General features: G+C 40.4%; 1 protein-coding gene across 11 annotated transcripts in view; it reads right to left on the bottom strand.

Annotated features, from left to right (window-relative positions):
* Window positions 1–20,099, bottom strand: part of ABLIM1 (actin binding LIM protein 1) — a 291,309-nt gene that overhangs the window by 6,047 nt on the left and 265,163 nt on the right. For 3 of the 11 annotated variants that reach the window (XR_011543542.1, XR_011543541.1, XR_011543544.1), the window contains 9 exons: window positions 13,622–13,726; window positions 11,658–11,705; window positions 6,352–6,443; window positions 4,989–5,094; window positions 3,320–3,384; window positions 2,618–2,678; window positions 1,939–2,011; window positions 1,096–1,170; window positions 36–116 (listed from right to left, as the gene is read on the bottom strand). Coding sequence is in view for 4 of the 11 variants with exons in the window: in XM_008506935.2 (XP_008505157.2) it covers window positions 36–116; window positions 1,096–1,170; window positions 2,004–2,011; window positions 2,618–2,678; window positions 3,320–3,384; window positions 4,989–5,094; window positions 6,352–6,443; window positions 8,646–8,792; window positions 11,658–11,705; window positions 13,622–13,726 (788 nt within the window). In the remaining 7 variants the exon portion in view is untranslated. Of the gene's footprint in view, window positions 1–35; window positions 117–1,095; window positions 1,171–1,938; window positions 2,012–2,617; window positions 2,679–3,319; window positions 3,385–4,988; window positions 5,095–6,351; window positions 6,444–8,645; window positions 8,793–11,657; window positions 11,706–13,621; window positions 13,727–20,099 lie in introns of all 11 variants that reach the window. The other 8 variants (XR_011543540.1, XR_011543536.1, XM_008506935.2 and 5 more) reach the window with 7 other exon arrangements.

The following is a 20,099-nucleotide window of genomic DNA, read 5'->3' as shown; positions in this document are numbered from 1 at the left end:
CAGTTGAGACTGGATTTTTAAAAAAATTTTTTTACCTCCAGCCTGGTTCTGTCCACGTCTCTTAGGATTTTGTTGCGCCCTCTGTTGGTCACCATGAGCATTTCATATGGAAATATCTGAGAAGCAAAGAAAAAGTCTCTTCTAGAATACTACTGTCCATTTTATTAACAAGAAGAGTCTACCTAAAATATGGCACTCCCAAGATAGAGCTCCTAAGAGATTATAATCAGAGCATCTCAGTGATGGGTGCTCCTCCTTCAAGACCAGCTGAAGTTCAAGTTTCCAGTGGACTGGGACAGGGTCTTACTCTCAACGCCCCACCAGTGTCTCAAGTAGCACAATGCCTTTGGAGGGCTTTGTTGAGTGAAAGAACACAAACTTACTACGTATTAGGGATGCAAATTAAAATTAGAAGAGGACTGAAATTCAGGTATGTATTTTATCTTTACATGATGCTGTTATATGGCAGGCTATTTTCATGCAGGCTTCAATGATCTTGTTCCATGATCGGCTCATGACTCCATGGAGCCAGGCAGGCCCACAAGCAGTGTTCTGGTGGATGATACACTGAAATAAGCCCCAAGTACACTCACCAGGGAGCACAGCCCTTTAACACCTCTGGAGGTACAGGATGTTCTGGAGCTAGGGTGACCAACCAGCTCAGTTTGCTCCAAACTGAGGAGGTTTCTCAGATGCAAGACTTTCAGTGCTAACACTGGGAAAGTCCTGGGGAAACTGGGACATGTTGGCCACCCTATCTGGTCTGTAACTACTCCACCGAACACTGGGCATGTCTTTGGGCATGTCTTACAGCGCTCATCGCAGGGGCCAAGTTACTACTGACGTCACAGGAGAGATGTGCTGGTCCTTCACCGTGAACACACAGTGCCACACCCAGTGAAGGCCTGAACCTGCTGACTTGGTGTGACCAAACTAGCGGAACGGCAGGGTGCTTTATGACATGGCTTGCTAATGCACCTGCCTAGACCCAAGTGGGCCTCAACACTCTGACAATGAGGAAAAGATAGAAAACCAAATCTTTTTAGGGTTTTGTCCCAGTTTGTCATCCCCATGAGAGGCAACAGTTGCACTTGCCTTTGGTTCCAACATGTTGGGCATAGACACTCCTCGGTCCATTCTCATTGCAGGCATGTGGCCATCTGGAAGGGTCTGCAACAGAAAAGCTGGTTCAAGGAGAAGTAGATGACAGTGTGGGGAGCTGAGAGGGAGAACGTTGTGGGCTCCCACGCCTCCCTGTTTGGGTCTCAAACCTCATCACCACTTTGTAGATGTGTCATCTTAACCACCACGGACTTTTCAAAATGAGATCCTTGCTGAATACGAGCAGGAATCCTGCTATTTTATAATCAAGTTAGGGAAATACTTAGCTTAATAGCTATTGACTAATCCATGCATGAATTGAGGCTCCGTGCACGAAAGTATATGGTACATTAAAAAAAAAGCCAAGTCTATGATCATTATTTTCTTATTTTAATCTTAGTTTTCTTTGCACTTTGTTTCCTTTTCTCATTCTCCATAATTTTACAAGGTTTAGGTCCCAGGGAAAAAGGAACGGTACCAGAGCAGCTCTTTCCTATTGGCCAAGACAGAAGTTTCTTTTCATTTGGGACCATGCAAAGTTGGGGAGGACCTAAAATACTGAGTGGTTATAACTAAAAGAAAAAAAGCTGCACATGGGCGGACCCGTGATGCTGGTCTACTTCCACCCCAGAGAGGACTCTCCAAGGCTAGAGAAGAGAGTCCTCTGACGCCTGGCCTAATTCATGCCATATCCCCAAGGCCTGCAGGCACAGCTTGACCCAGGCCCCAGGCATGCCTGCTCCTCATGGCTCCTCAGAGCTATGGACTAATGATTAGACAGATCAACCAAAATAAACATCTTCTCATCAGAAACCCTTCACTGGAGCAGCAACGCACGTCTGGGGTGAAAAATGGCTGTTCTGCTGGTGTGGCCAACTCGAGAAAGACAAAGTGTTCCATACCTGGTAGTCTGGAGAAGAAAGAAAAAGAAAATATCAGAAGGGAAAGATCATAGAAAAACATGGAAACATTACTAGAGAGACTATATTCCATTGGAGTTCCTCAAACGTTCCCCAAGGAACCATGTTCTTTCCCTGCTCTCTGCATACACTGCCACCTGCCTCCCTGAAGCCAGGAAATGCCTCCTCTAGTTTTAGTTATCAGTTAAAACACTCATTTCTCTTGGAAGCTTTCCCTGACCTCCCAAAGATGTTCCTTCCTTCTCTCTGCATCTCCCATCACAGTATTTATCACATGGAGCTTCTCTCTCTCACTCTGCCATATGCATTTTAAGGACAGGGGCCATGTTTTGCCTATTGCTGTATCTTTAGGTATCTAATCGAGTGCTCCACACACAGTAGGAGCGATGATTCCTTCTTACAAACTCGCTTCTCATGGTCTCATTTCACTGGAGGTCCTTTGAGGTTTGAGTAAATGCTCTGTTAGCTCACAGAGGATGGATGTGGTCCTGCTTAGGGATGCAATGTGGCATGAACCCAGCCAATATACTTGTGACTGGATGGCTTCTCCTCAAGCTCAGCCACAGTCAGTCAGAACCCGGCCACAGGAGCCTCACCTCGCACTCCGCCACTGACGTCCCCATAGCTGTTGTACTGAGCAAAGTCTGTAGAAACAGGCTAAAATGAGGAAAAACACATTATCAGAAAATCCACTCTACAGTGAATGTTTTGGAGTCATGTGAAATGAAGAAAGGATTTACAAAATCCTAAGAAGTCTGCCCAAGCTGAATTCCTGGACCTTCACTGTTTTTCTTTCCTATTTCCTCTTCTACTACTAGCAAATCTTTGTCTTGTAGTATACCCAGCGCAGCTGCTCAGCAGGCCCTTGGTAAGCAAGTGTCTCTTGCTGATAAATAAAAACACATTTCTCCACATAGTTACACAATTACATGTGTTCTATGCTTTGTGGGAGGGCAGTTGCAACAAACTTTCCTATATCTTTTCACAGCAGAGATTGGCTCAAAAAATTACTTTTTGTTTGATTGTAAAAATACCTGTCACACAGTTACTTAATCGAGACTTCTCATAAGTTTGTACCGGCCATTCTTTTATCTAAAGTCAATTTCTCTTTCTCTTAATAGAAATATTTTATTTTGCTTATAACTCAAAGTGATTTACCAGGAGATCAAGGAGATTACAACTTTCAATATATTCCAACACTGAGATCACATTGTGAGATGTATTCAGACAATATGTCAGCGCTTCAACCAGGACTGAAAGGGGAAAAAATGCAGACACAATTAATTGAGAAACCTTACCCGGTGAAGCCCATTTCTTCCATAGCCTGGGAGAGAAGAGGTTTTTGATGACAGAGCACGTGACGCTGAATGAGAAAAAAGTAAAAAAGCAACTGTTAGGAAACTGCAAGTCCAATTCTTTAAGAAATTGACAGTGTATCTTCTACCTTGTAGAACAGAAGATTTAGAAAAAATAATCCAAATAACATTGGGCTCAAATGTTCACAAAATGCTGCCATATTTAGGTGACACAGGGAGTGGGTAGGCAGTGACATTCCTGAGGAGGGGTGGGGAAGGAAGAAGCGCTCAGCATGCATTATCTCTGAATCCTCAAACCCTAAGAAGACTATTCTTATTTCCATTTTACAGAATAAAAATTGAGGCTAAGAGAAGTTAAATATCTTGCCCAAGGTCGCTCACCTTGTAAATAGCTGAGCAACGATTTGAACCCAGGGCTATTTGAATCTATAAGCCCATGCCCCAGTTGGTACGGCAGCAGTAACTGACCTGGAAGCCAACCAGGTAAGTTATCAAGATCGACTGGCCAAGCACAGTCGGACTCCCGGGAGGCCAGGGACTGGGTGCACCACCCAGCAACAGCATGGCCGCCTCAGAAACTGCTGGGCTCTGGATGGAGCAGACCTGGGCTTCAATTCTGGCTCTACAGCTTAACACGTCTGCAACTTTGGGCATGCTATTTCCTCTTTTTATGTCTTCATTTCTTGACCCACGTAGGTATAGTACTATATACTCTTATAGAACAGAATTCAGAATTAGAAGGAACTCTAAAGATTAGTAAACCACCTAATCCAAGATCAATGCCAGTGAGGCATCTAGGAGAAGTTGCAGGGCATTCCAGCTAAGAGTGTGGGCTCTGGTTCTAATACTCGGACTCCTAAATCTTAGTTTTGCTAGTTATTAGCAATATGACACCAGGCAAATTACTTAAACTTCCTATCCCTGCCTTCTGCTTTACAAAATGGGGATGGTAATAATAATAATATCATTACTTCATTGGCATGTTGTGAAGATAAAGTGAAGTAACATTTAGCAAAAGTGCTTGCATATAGTAAACATTAAACCCATTTTTAAAGGAACCCCCAGGAAAGAAAATTATGCACTATTTCAGAACAAGGGAGAAGAAATCTTGTGGGTAAGAGAGAATTAGCTTATGACAAATATAAGCAGGGGAAAACATACTGATAGAATATTTCAGCCCAGTATATAAGTAATCTTCTTCAAAAGTATCAAAAACAACACCATTATAGCCCTCAGCTCTTATATTGAACATATTAATGTAAAATCATAATGCTTAGAAAATGTTGTGCATGCTTTCTACAGTCAAAAAGCATTCTTTGTTCTCTATCAGGATGTCCTTTTTGCTGCTTCCCTCTGAGATGAGTATTCTAGAAGGTAGACCTAGCACACGGGAACTCACTCCTCATGGTTCTTGAGATCCTCCAAGGGCTCCCCCATCTCCAGCAGGAAGGAAACCCACACTTAAGGAGGAAGCCCGGCATGCTTATAAGCTAAGTTGACATGAAGTGGGCTTTGCACACTTTCCTTCCTGTAGAACACTCTGTGGGTTCCACCAGAAATGGCTCTGCCTCTCCTGGAACAGTCAAGGCAGGCTCCTTGCAGGCAGGTGGCTGGCTGCTGGCCTGGGGAAGGCGGTGGGTCTGCTGCTCACCTGAGTTGATGGGAGAATCATAGCGACTGGCTGACAGGGATGACCTCTCCCGGCTCTCCTTCTCCATCTCTTCTTTCAATATCAACTGCCCCAGGCCTGAGTTGAGCTATTCACAATGAAAAGAAAAATGAAAGTGAAGCCTGCAATTACTTTCATGGAACTACAGTTTCTTTTTAGGAGATCCTGTAAGAAGTTCCAGATTCTGGAGAGGCCTGGATGCATTTAGTCCCAGAGCCTTGTGGTTCCGCAAGAAGTAGGCTAGGTTTTAGACCTTGAACCCCTCTTAGCCTTTTCAAGGTCAAGGCTCCATTTCCCCAAGCCAGGCTCCACGTCAGAAGAATGTTCTCCCTCCGTGTCCTCCCTAAAAGTGTCAGCAGGTAACCTCAGGAGGCATGAGTATGTGCAAATTTTTGATGTGGGAAGGGAAGATTGGGGCTAGTATCCTTAAAAAAGAAATTATACTGATTTGTTTAAAAACAAAGAAAAAAAAGTAATACATGCTCATTGTACAGATTTTAGAAAATCCAGAAGGAAAGAAGAGTAACCCCATAATTCACCACACAGAGACAACCACCATTCACATTTTGATTTATATCCATCCGTATTTTTCTATGTACATATTATACAAAACCGGGGTCATTCAATGAATGCAACTTTGTATCTCCCCCCTCCCCACATAACTAGTATCATATGCAGTTCCCATATGGTTAAGTACCTTTGGAAAACATCATTTGAAGGGTTTCATCAGTCCTCTATTGGTAGGAGCGTTTATAATTTCCTGGCTCCCTCTACCCCAGGCTAAAATTGGCCATCTTTTGTCTTCTGGGAGGCTGCAAGCCCATGCCAGAGATAGGAGAGTAGAATGAGGGCTTCTCAGTGGCAGTCTATTTTATCCCTTCCCTCCTGGCCCAGGTATACACACAAAGTCCAATGAATCCCGAGGGAAGACTTGGAGAAATGCTCAATCCCTAGGGAATTCCCTCAGCAGAGCCTACACGAGGGAAGGAAGGTGTTACACCTCAGTGTACACCTTGGCCCTACCTGGCTCTTCAGCAAACTTTCAACACTTGCCCTGCACACACATACCCCACACAGGGTCTCCTCCTCCTCCTCGCAGAAGCCCCAATACTCCACATGCCTTTGACCTCCAGCCTCCAGGTCATCTCTTCCAGAACCTACTAAGTACTCTGTCTTATTATATTTAATCACTAGATGCCCATCTTATCTCACCTACGAGACTGCTAGCCCTGGAGGGCTGGGCCCATCTCCTCTTCATCTTGGTGGCTCACCCATAGTAGTCATTCAAAAAATATGAATCAAATGAAACTGAAGTGGACTGCAGCAAAATATTTTAAGGACAAACCTTCATTAACTGCTCTTCTTGAAGCTGCCGGCGTCTCAGAAGTTCCTCATCATCTTCCTCTCTGCCACTAGATCTGCGTCTCATGTCAGCTCCTAATTCCACAGCAAAGACAACTTCTCACATTAGCCTCATGGCAAGGGGATTTTAAGGGACTAGTTCACCTGTGCTCAACTTGTCAGGCTGTCAAAGTCAGCAGTGGTCTGGAACAATTTGTGAACAAAACAAGGCAAAAAAGAGCCTACCACCAATTCAACATGACTGGCTGGTTTCTTGAAACAACGGGCCCGTTTGACAAGCCAGTTCAGTGTGTGATCCAGTAAGGGATGAAGTTTGGCCTCCCAACAATTGGTCTGCTCAATTAGAACTTGGGTTTGCTATTGCGATGGGGTCTAAGTCATCCCTTTGGTCATTGGTCAGAGCTCTCCACAGTAGGTGGGAAGGGCATCTATAGTTAATATTTTGAGGTCCCTTAGGTTAATTTTCAAATAGAGAGGAATTCAAACTCATTTACATACCATCAAATAGGTAAGACAGTCACTCCCTTGTGACAAGTTTTAAAATTTTGTATTTTTCTCTTTTCTGAATATTTAGACTTGTCATCACCCTGTCTTCTACCCTTACTAAATTCATTACAAGCATGCTTTTTTATTTTTCTCTTAAGGGATGGGCCTCTAATGTTTCCTTTTTCTCAATCCTTTGAAAAATGGCCACAAGAGTTTTATACTGATGGGTCAATAAAAAGTGTTAATACAGCCAAAATGCTACTTATTTCAGACCAATATAGCAGCTCTTGTACAATTTTTAAGCTTCCTGGAAAAGGGGAGATGGAGTAGAAAGAGGAATCTGTTTGAAAGATTAGGAAATTAAGATAAGTATTGTTTTTCCTAAATTGCTTGGATTAATCTGGCTGTGGGAGGTAACAGGAAAGCTTGCTAATCTAATCAAAACAAACTTTAACTAACAGTCTCAGTTTTTCTCATTTTGATTAATGGACTAGAAATTTTCTTCATTTTGGAACCCAAAAGAGCTTTAAACTATTTAGTGATGACAGTTTCAACAACAAAATTTTAACTCTCCCTCTCCCCACGTTTAGCTGCTGTAATATTGTAATTGCCATAACACTGTACTAAGCAATACGACCGAACCAGGCCCCTCAAAGACCCCAAGAACTGCCTGGAGGGTAGAGACTGGGAGGGGAAAGTTGATGACTGATTCCTAGTTCCTCAAATCATAAACGTCAATGTGAATTTTCTCTCTTTAATCTATACTAATAAAAATTAATAGACACAAGTCTGCAAGAATTAGAGAAATCTCAGGTCAATATAATGTATAGAATACTTGTGAATAATGAACCCAGAAGGCAGATTTTCCCTTACCTAGTTCACACATATAAATTGCTTTAAAATCCACTTATATTGCTTTTAAAAGTTATTCCCAAAATAACCTGATGAAAAATAGCATGATGAAGAAAATTTAGAAAATTGAAGGCCTTTTAGGTTGTCAATTGAAATGTGATAAGATAGTCATATCTTTGTAAAGTTGACTCGCTAAATTTTCAGTATTTGCTTCTGAGTTTCGTAATACCACTTTTTAGGCCAAGTGATTTCACTATTGACAAAACAGTACAGACACGGACACAATTCTGAAGCATAAATTTGTGGTTCAAAGCAAAGAATGAAACAGCTCAAATGTGACACTTTAGCACAGAATTCATGGAAATGACAGATGTAAACTCACGTAACTTTACACGAGTAGTATTTCAGCACACCCGCTACCCTGTAACAGCCCTTCTCAGTAATGGCACACGTGATCTTGCAGGAACAGCAAAAGTGCTTCAGTGTTAAGATTGGTTGTTAAGAGGATTGTAATTACAACCCAGAAATAGTCTAAAACAAATTTAACTGAAAGAAGTCACGCTTCTGTGGATACTTGGTAAATGCACCCACTAGACTCTAATTATACAGAATGATGTTCTTGCCAAAAGGCTTGGACTCCACTGTGTTCAAAAGAGTTACTGATTTTGCAGCAATAACTATGAGAGTCCACACAAATCACCAGTTTTAGATGCATCTCAGTGGGCCTGGTTAGAGCAAGGCTCTGGTGATTGTTTTTTTTGTAACTCTGAAGCATTCTACACACACCTTAATACCACATTAGTGCTTTTCACTATTCTACCTCTTGGTCATCCTTTTCTTAAACATCTTTAAGACAGGACACATTTTCTTGCATATTTTTAAGCATTTCGAGATCTCCTAGCCATTTGTCCATTTGGCTTAGCTGCAACAGTTGCATACCTACGGCGGCAAGTGAGGGGGGACCAGGCCAGTGGTCCGTCTCAATCTTTGGTGTCTCGCTGGGGTCTGGAGCCTGAGCTGCTGGAAACTTGGAAAACTTGATGATGTCTTCTGAAGACCTGCTCTGGGCTGCCAGGGCAGCTGCATCTAGGCGGGAATCAGGGGGAGCTTAGCTATCAGTCTGCAAGGCCGTGGTGGTACCACCCCACTTACATAGTTTTTCTTGTTCTCTGGCAAAAGTTTCCACTCCAGAAACTCTGGTTATCACCATTATCAATTGCCCAGTCACTCAGTGGTGCCTAGTGACAACTCAACTCATTTTCCTTTTGTTCCTTCGGAAGCCAAGTTTCATACCATGTCTGTTCTACATCTGGAAATCCTTGTTCAAGATCTGAGCTGTCCAATACTAGCTATGTGTGGTTATTTAAATTTAAATCAATAAAGTTAAATGAAATGAAAAAATTGCGAAAATTAAAATTCAGCCCCTCAATTGCACTAGCCACACTGTAAGTGTTCAACAGCCACATGAGATTAGTGGCTACTGTATTGGATGGCACAGTTACAGAAGATTTCCATCATCACAGAAGGTTCGATTGGATAATATTCTTCTAGAACAATTAGATATTTGAATTAGTAATTTGAAATTAAAGAGCTAAGTTAAAAGCATGATACTGTCATTTGAAGGCTGGCTGGTTTCATATCTTTGTGGATCCTTAGCCACTAATACGTTGGTCTAGTCGATTCTAATCCTTACATATTACTTATGTGTCCTTGAGTCCTAGGAGAAATGGAAATGGGAAAATCCACTTTCACCTTGCAGGAACTGAGCATTGTGACTTATGTATGCCATACCCACTCATAGTTTTGTTCAAGGGTCTGCACAGATGAGTGAGTCATCCAACTTTAAAACAACGAAAGCCAGACTAGCAGCAGCATTAGTCTGCAGAGTTCTTAAGGGCTCTGCTTAGAAGAGGAGTCATTGGCTTAGAGCCCCAAATCTAATCAAACCAAAACGAAACCAAACAAACCAGGTTAAATGGTCAGTCCCTGATTCTAGCTAATGTTGCAAACTGGCCTGGGATGTTACTCAACATTTCAAAATATATTTATAATGCTTTAAATAAAACTTTCCCCTCCCTGGCCTCACACAGTTTAAAATCTAGAAATAACTTTTTGAATTTTCAGCTCCAATTCCCCAATCTTTTAGTAGCCTTCTGGGTCTCGATTTTCTTGGGTAACTTGACCAAGGTCACTCCATATAATGACAAGAAGTAAAGTGTTGGCCAGGTATGGAACAGAGTTTCCCTGACTCTCTAACCTCATGAGAAAAAAGAGATAGAGCTTGGAAAACACTGCATACTGTATCCTCTTCTTAAAGGACAGAACACGTTAGCATATCAAAGACTGAGAAATTCTGCATTACCAAAAAAAAAAAAAAGTTGACTTTATTTAAGTCTAGCATTTTCCAAATGCATCAGGGCACAGACACTAGTATTTTGGTATAACATCTCTATCTATCGCATGGAGCTGCTGTTTTGCAGAACGTCCTTTGGGAGGTGCTGCCCTGGTTGTGTTACTCTTAGTTAATCACAGTCTGAAAGTAAAATGTAAGGTTAAAATAAATTTCACGAAGCCAATTAATCTCTTCCCAATAAATAATCTAACATTATCTAATCTCTTTAAATCTTAATTATTTGATGACTTTTGTTTAGAGAGACAGGGCCTAGAGATTTTAGTATTTAAAAAAGTCTCTAAATTGATAAATCAAACTATGAGAATCTTATTCTTAAATTTAAAATGAAAAGCATGACTTCAAACAGTACTTACGCATTAGAATTGGTGAAGTCAGTAAACATTCACATGTTAATGAGTGGGTGAGAAGACATTAAACCATAAAAAAACAAACAAAAACAATGTCAACAAACTTAAAAGCAAGCACATGGTGTAAAATCTTAAAAAAAAAAAACAAATGAGGTTAAAAAATCATAGTTCTAGAACGATTACAATACATACTTTCTCTTTTCTCCCCTAGAATGTTGGCCTAAAACTTTTTCCTTGTGCATTTTCAACTTTATTTGCTTTTCACGTCATCCTAATCCTTAACGACTCATTAATGTCAACTGGATTCTAAGGGTAGCCTTCAAATTTCCAGGCACAATTTGTATTTAATTTTCTGAAATCACCTGAAGACTAATCTTGGCTTTCTATCCAGTCACAAAGATTTATGGCAGTTAAATCTACAGGGACCTCATAATGCTGGAGGAAAATGTGGCTTACATATGGTAATGTGATTTCCTGAGTTTAGAAATTTGTATTCCCAGAAAAGGAAAACATAATCATAAATCCACATCCTGATTCTTTGTTTGCAGGAATTTTAGAGACAAGCTGGCCTAACTCACTGGTTTTTGCAGATGAGAAAACTGAGGGACAGAGATGGGGTCCATGACATCACAGAGCCATTTAGGTGAAGAGCTGGGACCAGGGCTAGGACCTCTGTCTCAGTGTATGTCCCATCCACTCCACTGCAGAGCACAGATGTCCGCACGCCCCATAAGAAACTGGGGTTCTGTTCGGACAGTCAAGTTGATGCAGGCTTAGTCAAATTAACTTTTCTGGGTGGCTGGCTTTTACTAGTTTTAATTAGCCAAACTAATTGCAAGCTCATCAAAATTATTACAGAGGTTGGCTAAATTATTTGATGGCAGGAAAAAAAAAGTCATGTCAGGGTGTTTGTGAATTATTGTGTGGCCAGTACTTCCCCTTTTCTATTAATGGAATGATACATGGTTTGATGGGCTCAGAAATAGGTTAGGAGCTTCCTAACCAATTCTCCATCTAGGAAAACAATTTTACAATATTTGCATCTTAGGAGATTGTAGAGGCATACATAATAAGCTGTGCACCCCAGTTCGATTCTCAAAAGCAGCAGCAGATAAGTCTTTCAGAGGACAGCAAAGAGAAATTCAGCTGACCCTGCTACTTAAAAGCTACTTGGAGGAAAGTGGGTTTTACCATGCTGTTTGTAGATGGGTGGTTTTCGGTAAATGTTGATCCCTTGATCTGTGGAAATGAAAAGCAAAGGTGTGTGGTTATGGGAAACAGTCCAGCGATGGGAAAAACAGATCAATCAAGAGGCAAACCAAACTGAAGACTATTGAACAAAAATAACCCAGGAGGTTAACTTTCGTATTACAAAGATTGAACTTACTGGAAAAAGAGATAACAGGAATGAGCAAATACTATAGACAAGTGATATGGAATCCTTTGTAATACATCTTAGGATAGATAGAGATGTCATTAATTTATGAGCTATTCATTTCAAATACACACTTCGCTAAAAGTGGGATTAAAACAGGAAGAAATGCAAGCAGTGGAGGTACTTCAATGGTAAGAAAGACATAACCAGTTTGGGGAAAATCCCCAAATTGCTACTGTCTAGAAATTGAGCTCCCAGTAGATACCAATGGCTCAATTTACCTTTCAACCAATGAGTGGAACAGTGGAAAGCAATGTAGTAAAATAAAGAGTATATATATATTTAAACATAAAAACACTTTTTATGCACAAGGGTAGCCCGATGTGCTGACAGTATGCTTGACAAAATCCTAACTCATATAGGCCAAATTAAAAAAAGAAAAGAAAAGAAAGAGAAAGAAAAGAAATGCCAAATATTATTCATATATTTATACAGGACTCCATTTGGTTATGCTACCATTTCACTTTGACTGCAAATACTCAGGAAATTTCAAAAGTTTGTTTCTCCAGAATCTTGGGCACTGTATCTTGAGGGGCATTCTTCATGAGAAAAAGTCTCAAATGTAGAACACTGGTTTTCAAGCTTCAATGAAACTTTTTAAAAAAGGCAGTCCTATCTTAGTGATATGAATCTCATTGAACTTTCCTCTGTTTTATTAAGTTTGGAATGCAAAAGAAAAAACGATTACAAATTCCAAATATGTACACTAACATTAACATAATGGATAATTTATTAAACCACTTTCGTAGCTAAAAGAAGCAAAACGACGTACAGTCAAGCGTTGCATAACAACATTTCGGTCAATGATGGACTGCGTAGATGACAGGGTCCCATAAGATTAGTACCATGTAGACTAGGTGTGTAGTTGTCTGTGCCATCTAGGTTTGTGTAAATACACTCTATGATGTTTGCACAAAGATGAAATTGCCTAACGATGCATTTCTTAGAACATGACCTTATTGTTAAGCAATGCATGACTGTACTTCCAATGGAAAAATAATATCGTGACTTCTGATAGGCAAACTTGCCTTTACAAATTGAGCTGACCTTATACATTAAGATATTGATGGGTTCTGACTTTTCCAGTTCCTGATGGCAAATTACTATTTGTAAACTGCGACAGTAAATGCTTGTGAGCACAGAGCGAAGCTTGCAGCACCAAGCCTAAATTGCAAGATACCTTTGTGGGCTACGGAGACTGGTTCGTTAGTTCTACCCTACAGAAAGACCACTCAGCTGATCCAATTCCACACCTCTCTGAAAAGAAAAGTTTGTGGAAAGAATCTCCACATTGGAGACAAACGGGAAAAATAAAAGTACTCTCAAGTGACGCTGTGGTTCAATATTTAGGAGGAGAAGATAACTAGATTGCCACTGTGATAATTGGTCAATGACACCAATCCACAGACTAATATCTTAGAAGGCACTAACATAAAGGACAAATGGAAACAAAACAAAACAACTCAACCCTCATTCCTTTACCCTCTGCCTCCCACTTCCCTTCAAAACATTTTGAGAAAACTTAAACCTTCAGTACAATTCTGGCATTTCACATATAAAACTTTCAAAAGGCCCTTTAGGTCAGATCCTGCAATTTAGGGTTTGTCGACTGGGTGCATCCCAATTAAAAGAGCATGAGAAATGGAGACGAGACAGAGGTAACAAGGCTACATTCTACACTGTGACAGGACACCAAGACACAGACCATGTCAGCTCCTACCTGGAACATGGAAATGTTTAGGGGCCTGAGCGTAAGTTGGAGTTAGAGGGCGGCTGTCTGGCCGGTAAGGGAGAGGGGAGTTCCGGCCGCTGCACGGCTCATTGCCTCCGATGAGAAGAATGGAGAAAACAAAATGAGAGAAGGGAGAGCAATAAAGAAAACAAAGCTAGCATAATAAAAATTCAAAACAATAAACTGGAAGGAGGTACATCAAAAAGGAGAAACAAAAGAAACAAACTCAATTTATCAACTTGGCTTGCAAAGGTGATATAAGGTTTTGTTTTCCAAAAAAGAGATTTGAGTTCAAGTGGAACCAGGTTAAAAGCAGCTAGCAGGAAGATGCGTCATTCCAATGGCATGCGGTTGGAGGCTGTGAGCTAGCAGCAAACTGATTAGATGGAAAGTCCATTAAGAGGAATGGAAAGTCACTTGCTAATGATTCAGGATCAGTCGTCAGATGGTTAAATCCCAAGCAGGTAAACGGGTGGAAGATGCAAACCCAAATACAATCACTTCCAGGCACGATGGCAGAGGCTGGCAATTGGAATACATTTCTCTGAATGGAGGGCTAAGTCTGGGAAGCTGTGCGGTCATCCAGTCCTTCCCATTAGCAACACAAAGTCTCTTCAATGAAGCATATGTTTCTGTTTCCTCACTTTGAAACACACACGATAAAGTCAGACCCCTTTCTCCAGGTCCTTTGGGACCAGTTATACCTCTTTCCACCATTCTCTTCAAAGGCACCACTGAAGTTCCATCCAGTCTAATAACTCCATCAATGAAACATTTACTAAACACCTACTATGGCTGGGCACTGAGCTATGACTGAGGATAAGGAGATGAATGAGATACAGTCCTTGCCTTCAAGGGGCTCAGAGTCTACCTAAGGAGACAGACTAAAGACACATAAATATAATATCACATAATTGCTTACTCAGAGATATATGAAAAATTCTATGACACTCCAATGAAGGTGCCATCGATTCTTCAGGAAGGCTACAGAAATGTGTTAGAATTGAGCTGGGCGCTGAAGAATCAGCTCATGAAGTGGGTGGTGAGCAGAGGGGTGGAAGGGCCCAGATTCCAGAGGGCTGGAGCATCATGAGGAAGGAAGAGCCATGGTATGTGACAGCAACCGGACTGGCCACTGTGGCTGGACAGCATGGTGCTCTTGGAGGAGAGAATGGGGAAGAGGCTGGGAAGGATTGCTGGGGCTTGGCTGCAAAAGCCCTGAGTGTGACCATAGCCACCATCACTCCCTCTTGACCAGGAGAAGTGCAGGGATGGATGGAGGCTGGTGCAAAATTGGAAGGAGATCCGCTATTGCCCTAGACTGTCCTCCTACCCCATGTCTGAGCAAATATCTGCCCCACAAATACACCAGAAGATGTGGGACTATCAAAACTTAATGAATTAGTAATGTAATTACTTTTATGATTGAATTGTAACAGTTCTTTACATATTCTGGATAAAGTCCCTTATCAGATATATGATTTGCAAATATTTTGCCCTATTCTGAGGGTTGTCTTTTACTTTCTTGATAGTATCCTTTGAAGCACAGAAGTTTTTAATTTTGATAGTCTTATTTGTCAATTAATGCTAACAATTTTAAATAAATCATAGATCTTCAGAAAATAGAGCATGAGCCAACTTTTTTTTTACTTTGTCTTTTTAAATTATTTTTTTAAATGGAGATAAAATTGACATATAACATTGTATTACTATTAGGTGTACAAGAGCCAGTTTCTTTAGGTAAGTCAAACTCTTCTAAATCTGGCCAGCAAAGTATGAAAGATGTCAGTTGCTGGAGTTTTAAACTAAAATATTTGAGTTTTAATTTCTCAATATGTATATTTTTAGGTAACCAGAGCACAGATCTGTACCAATGAGCAGTAAGATTTTCTGAATATGAGATCTGAAATTGTTACTGTCTCAAATTTAGATTCCAGGTTTTTGGTTATTGTGTTCTAAAACTTTTGCCTTTTTTTCCTCAAGAGTCAGTTAGCATCTAGCTCCCAATATATAATGTAGAATTTACAACTTAAGTCAGATATTAGCTTCTAAAAATTATGAAGCTTCACCCCAAACTTGATCTACTAAAAGGCCAATTTAAAAAAATGTTATCACATTTACTGTCACTCTCCTAAAGAGAAATAACCAGCTCCTGTCTGAAAAAAGGAGTACAAAAAGCACAGGTAGAGGCAAGTAGAGAAGGAAGGATATAGTTTATGTTTAGAAGCAAATTCTGTTTTCAATTAATGGCTGAATTAGAACTGGGTCTCATTCATCTCTGTGTGCTCAGCATGGTGCCTGGCCAAGAGTAAGTGGAATAAATGTCTGTGAATGAATGACTGAAGTAGGCCAACTAATTAATTCTACGGCCATTAATGGCCTAATTCAGTAAGCACCACTGCTGGGTTAACCACCATCTTTCTCAGATCTCTTAATTCAAGGCAGCCAGATGCTAGTATACAGCAACCCCCTTTTGATAGCACCCCCTTTGGATAACTTTCCCATTAGAGTTAATCCTCGACAACCCCAATTTAGTGGCGTCACTTTAGAAGAATTCTTTACTCCTATAAACATTACAAACTATTCACAAGAGTTATCCATACTTGAACAGCTATTCTTGGGGGCTATTCTCTAAGGGAGGTCTAGAGAACCTCAACTTTCCTGCCTTATTTGAGGTCGTCTTTTGAAGACTCTTCCTGTGGATCCTGAGCAGTGGCTGCTCCTGCTTCTGAACCACACTGCTGCCTGCGCTTCACCCTTCACCTCTAACCTTCCTGCACTTGTAGAATGTCAGGTATTTCAGGGCAATGTTTGCACACGTTTTGCTTTTAATACCTAATCAGATGAAACACCATTAAATTTGTTTTGATAATTATTAGCTAGTATCATGCACACACAAAAGTATCTTCATATACGGGACACAAAGGTTGAAGGTTATTAGAATCAGCATTTGCCCAAATATCAAACTTTTTCTGTCTTTATGCTGGCAAGTGGCAGTACAAGCTGCTCACTTCTTGGATATGGCTGACAACTCTCAAGGGCCATGGAGTGGCTGTGTGAATTCCCAGTAGGTGAATTCTGGCTCAATGCGGTCTCCAGGTGGGTGTAGTTCTTTATTTGGCTGCAAATTTTGGCAACCATTGACCTTTCTAGTTGCTGGAAAAAGACTAGTACATTCAAGTCTTTGTAAGTAGATTTAACTCTAAATCCTTTAAAACCTTTCACAAAACATTTTAAAACACTAGGCAAAGAGAGACTCACGAACACATCCATCTAAGGGATTCTGCACATAACGGTTCCCACACGTCACAACAGCTCATTGGGGAATAAGGTCTGAGAACACAGACTCTTGCTAGGTACCACATTCTTAGCCCTTGAAATACTAAAGGCATTAAAAATTCTGGCACTTTTAAAAGAAAGAGAAAAATTCTCAAGATGAGGTCTCTATCCCTTTTCTAACATTCTAAATGATACAACTTTCCACTCTGATGATGGTCCCAAAAGGTTATTTTTGCGCTTAGTTCATTACTTAGGCAAACTAATGTATGAGACATCAGAGGAAATATCATATGTGGAAGGTGTTATTATTACTATCATCATCATCTATCAGCCTGGAGTTAAGACACTGTTTAAAAATAATAGTGTATATATCATGTAATATTGTATATGTCACACTCATAGCCATTTTGTTTCTTCAAATAAGTCCTTGTACTCACTCTAGTTGAGTTGTCATCTTAGCTACTGTGATGAGAAGCTACCTACATATATATATATATATATATATATATATATATATATGTTTCTATATATTTCTTGGCCTTCATTTCTGGCTCCTACCATGTCACCCTAATAAGCTAATTTTCCAGTCCTTCGGAGATCATTCACTTGCAGGATTCTCACTGTACTTTACAAATTCACTTTCATTCTCTCTCTCTCTCTCTTTTTTTTTTGTGAGGAAGACTGGCCCTGAGCTAACATCTGTGCCAATCTTCCTCTGTTTTGTATCTGGGATGCCACGACGGCACGGCTTGATGAGTGGTATGTAGGTCTGCGCCCAGGATCCGAACCTGCAAACCCTGGGCCGACAAAGGGGAGCTAGTGAACTTAACCACTATGCCACTAGGCCAGCCTCACTTTCATTCTTCTTTCTGGCACCCAGACAGCCTAAGCGACCAATTCTAAGACAAGTAAACTGAAAGGGCTGTGCATGTGTCTGCTGTGGGATCCTGCTGGTACACTGCTCAGCTTTCCGGACTCTTTAAGTGCTTTTATTCCAAAAGATAAATGAATATTTTGAGGGGACCTTAGAATTGGCAGCATCTAGAATTTCATGACAGAGTTTCCAGATTGCTCATTCTTGCCTAAAACTTCAATAACAGTTATGGTTTCCTTCAGCAAGTGTCAAGTACACATTTACATCATAACAACTCATATCTATAGCAAAACATGGAAGATTCCCTTCAAAGAGACTTAATGTATGTAGCCCTCCTGTTCACAAATCTGATTTATACTTCACGGAGACAGAACGTAATGTCTAACAGTATTTCAAAGGGGAGGGAAGAGAAACTCAGCAAACATGGTACAAAGCCCCAAATGAAGTGAAAACAGTTTTTCCAAATCTCTAGACATGCACTTGCCCAAATGACCCAACAATGATATATGAATATAGTATGAGAGAGAAGAAATAAAAACGCACCCCAAAACAAGATGGACATTACAGAAAGGGGATGGGGAAGCCAGTGAAATAGAGAGACAGCCTGTGATGTGTGTGTCAGTTTTACACCCATGCAGGCATCCTCAGCTCCAAGGACGCTGGAGGCCTGGGCCACATGCATCAGAAACAAGGACCAGGAAGTGCATTGGGCAACAGGAGGCTGGGTTTCTGGCTGCCAGGGTGATAAAGGGTTCCCTGCTTCTATCTACACATTTCTGAGATGGACATCCTACTCTGGGGTCCTCAAGCTCTTCAGCTTACATTTGTTTTAAAAATAACTTCCCTGAGATCACAAGATAAATGACAAGCTCCAAGATAAAAACTAAATATTCGAATGAAGGGCCATGGAAAACCCTGGGAGACTGTACCCCATGTTTTCTGAAATGGCTATAAGTTCCCTCTGTGCTGAAATTGCAAGTGCTAGAGAGGCCTTCCATGTAAATGGATGCATGCTTTTCAAAATAACTAAGAAGTAATTCTTTGGAGAATAGCATTTAGCTATTCAACTATAATAGGCTTTTAAAGCAATGTCTTTAATATACAAATTCGCCATGATTTATTTTGTAGTTTAGCAAAAAGCTTATCTGATTTTAAAACTGAGCATATACTGTTTTGTAGATTATATTTTGCAACTGAAGTATACAAACTATTTCATACGAACAAACAATAGGCATATGTCCAGTAAAAAGAAAATGGGAGAGGATCTATTAGATGTCTTTAAGTGTAAGCTCAGGGTCACCCTAATTCCTCTTGGCCTAATGCTTTTCGTAATTTAAACTCATAATATCTGGCTGTGTCAAAACCCTCAAATTCAGACTAAAACCAAAAAAGAATGTATATCTACATTCTTAATAAAGCACCATCTAGGCACATAGAGGTGCTGTAATTTTTATAACTATTTGGCATTTTTACTAAAAAGTAAAAATCTGTTAATTTTGTAATTTAAATGTCTCAAAGTCGCTGTTCCTCTTAGCCCCAATAAGAATGCAGTTTTCTAGTTAAAAAGAGATGGAAAGTCAAAGTTTGCTTTAAAAGTTATACTTCATGTATATTTAAAATGAAACACACATATACCTAACAGGAATGAGGGATGAGAAGGCCTGGGGTCTGGTGTAGGTTCTGCCACTTCCTAGCTGTGAGCCCTTAGCTGGGTCACTTAACCAGCGCCCCCTGCTCTTCATATCCCCCCGGGCGTATTTCACAGGGATGCTGAGAATGGGGGTGGGGGAGGGGAATCACAGACAGATGTAACTGAGTGCTCACTACACACCAGGGCACTTTACTTCACACCCCCTACTGACCTAGAAGAGGTTTTATACACGAGGTAAGTGACACTCAAAAGGTCAAGTCAACAACGCAAGGTCTCACAGCTAGCAAGTGACAGAGAATATTCAAACCCAGGACTCCAGTGTCTGCTTGGGGTTCCATCTCCCCATAGGCTGTTCACAGACACAAGATATTGTGAGTCTTGATGTTTTGTGATGTGTTATTTGTACAAACTTTAAATAACTTTACTGGGCACATGACATTGTTCTTCTTACAAAACGTTATCTCTTCTGAAAGATGAAACATAATAACTGAACAAGGCAGTTTACATTTTAATGCATTAAAAAGTGTATTTTCTCTTACATATAAGAAATAAACAAATAAAAAAATCTTAATTTGGTCAAGGGCTTCTATATTAAAGTCTCTTTAAAATACACCTCTGAATTTTTTTTCAATGATTTCTGATGGTTTTATAAACATTCTTTA

Source organism: Equus przewalskii, chromosome 1, assembly GCF_037783145.1.
Source record: "Equus przewalskii isolate Varuska chromosome 1, EquPr2, whole genome shotgun sequence".
NCBI classification, from domain to species: domain Eukaryota; kingdom Metazoa; phylum Chordata; class Mammalia; order Perissodactyla; family Equidae; genus Equus; species Equus przewalskii.
Note: the sequence above shows the minus strand (reverse complement) of the source record. Positions and strands in the feature narration are given on the sequence as shown.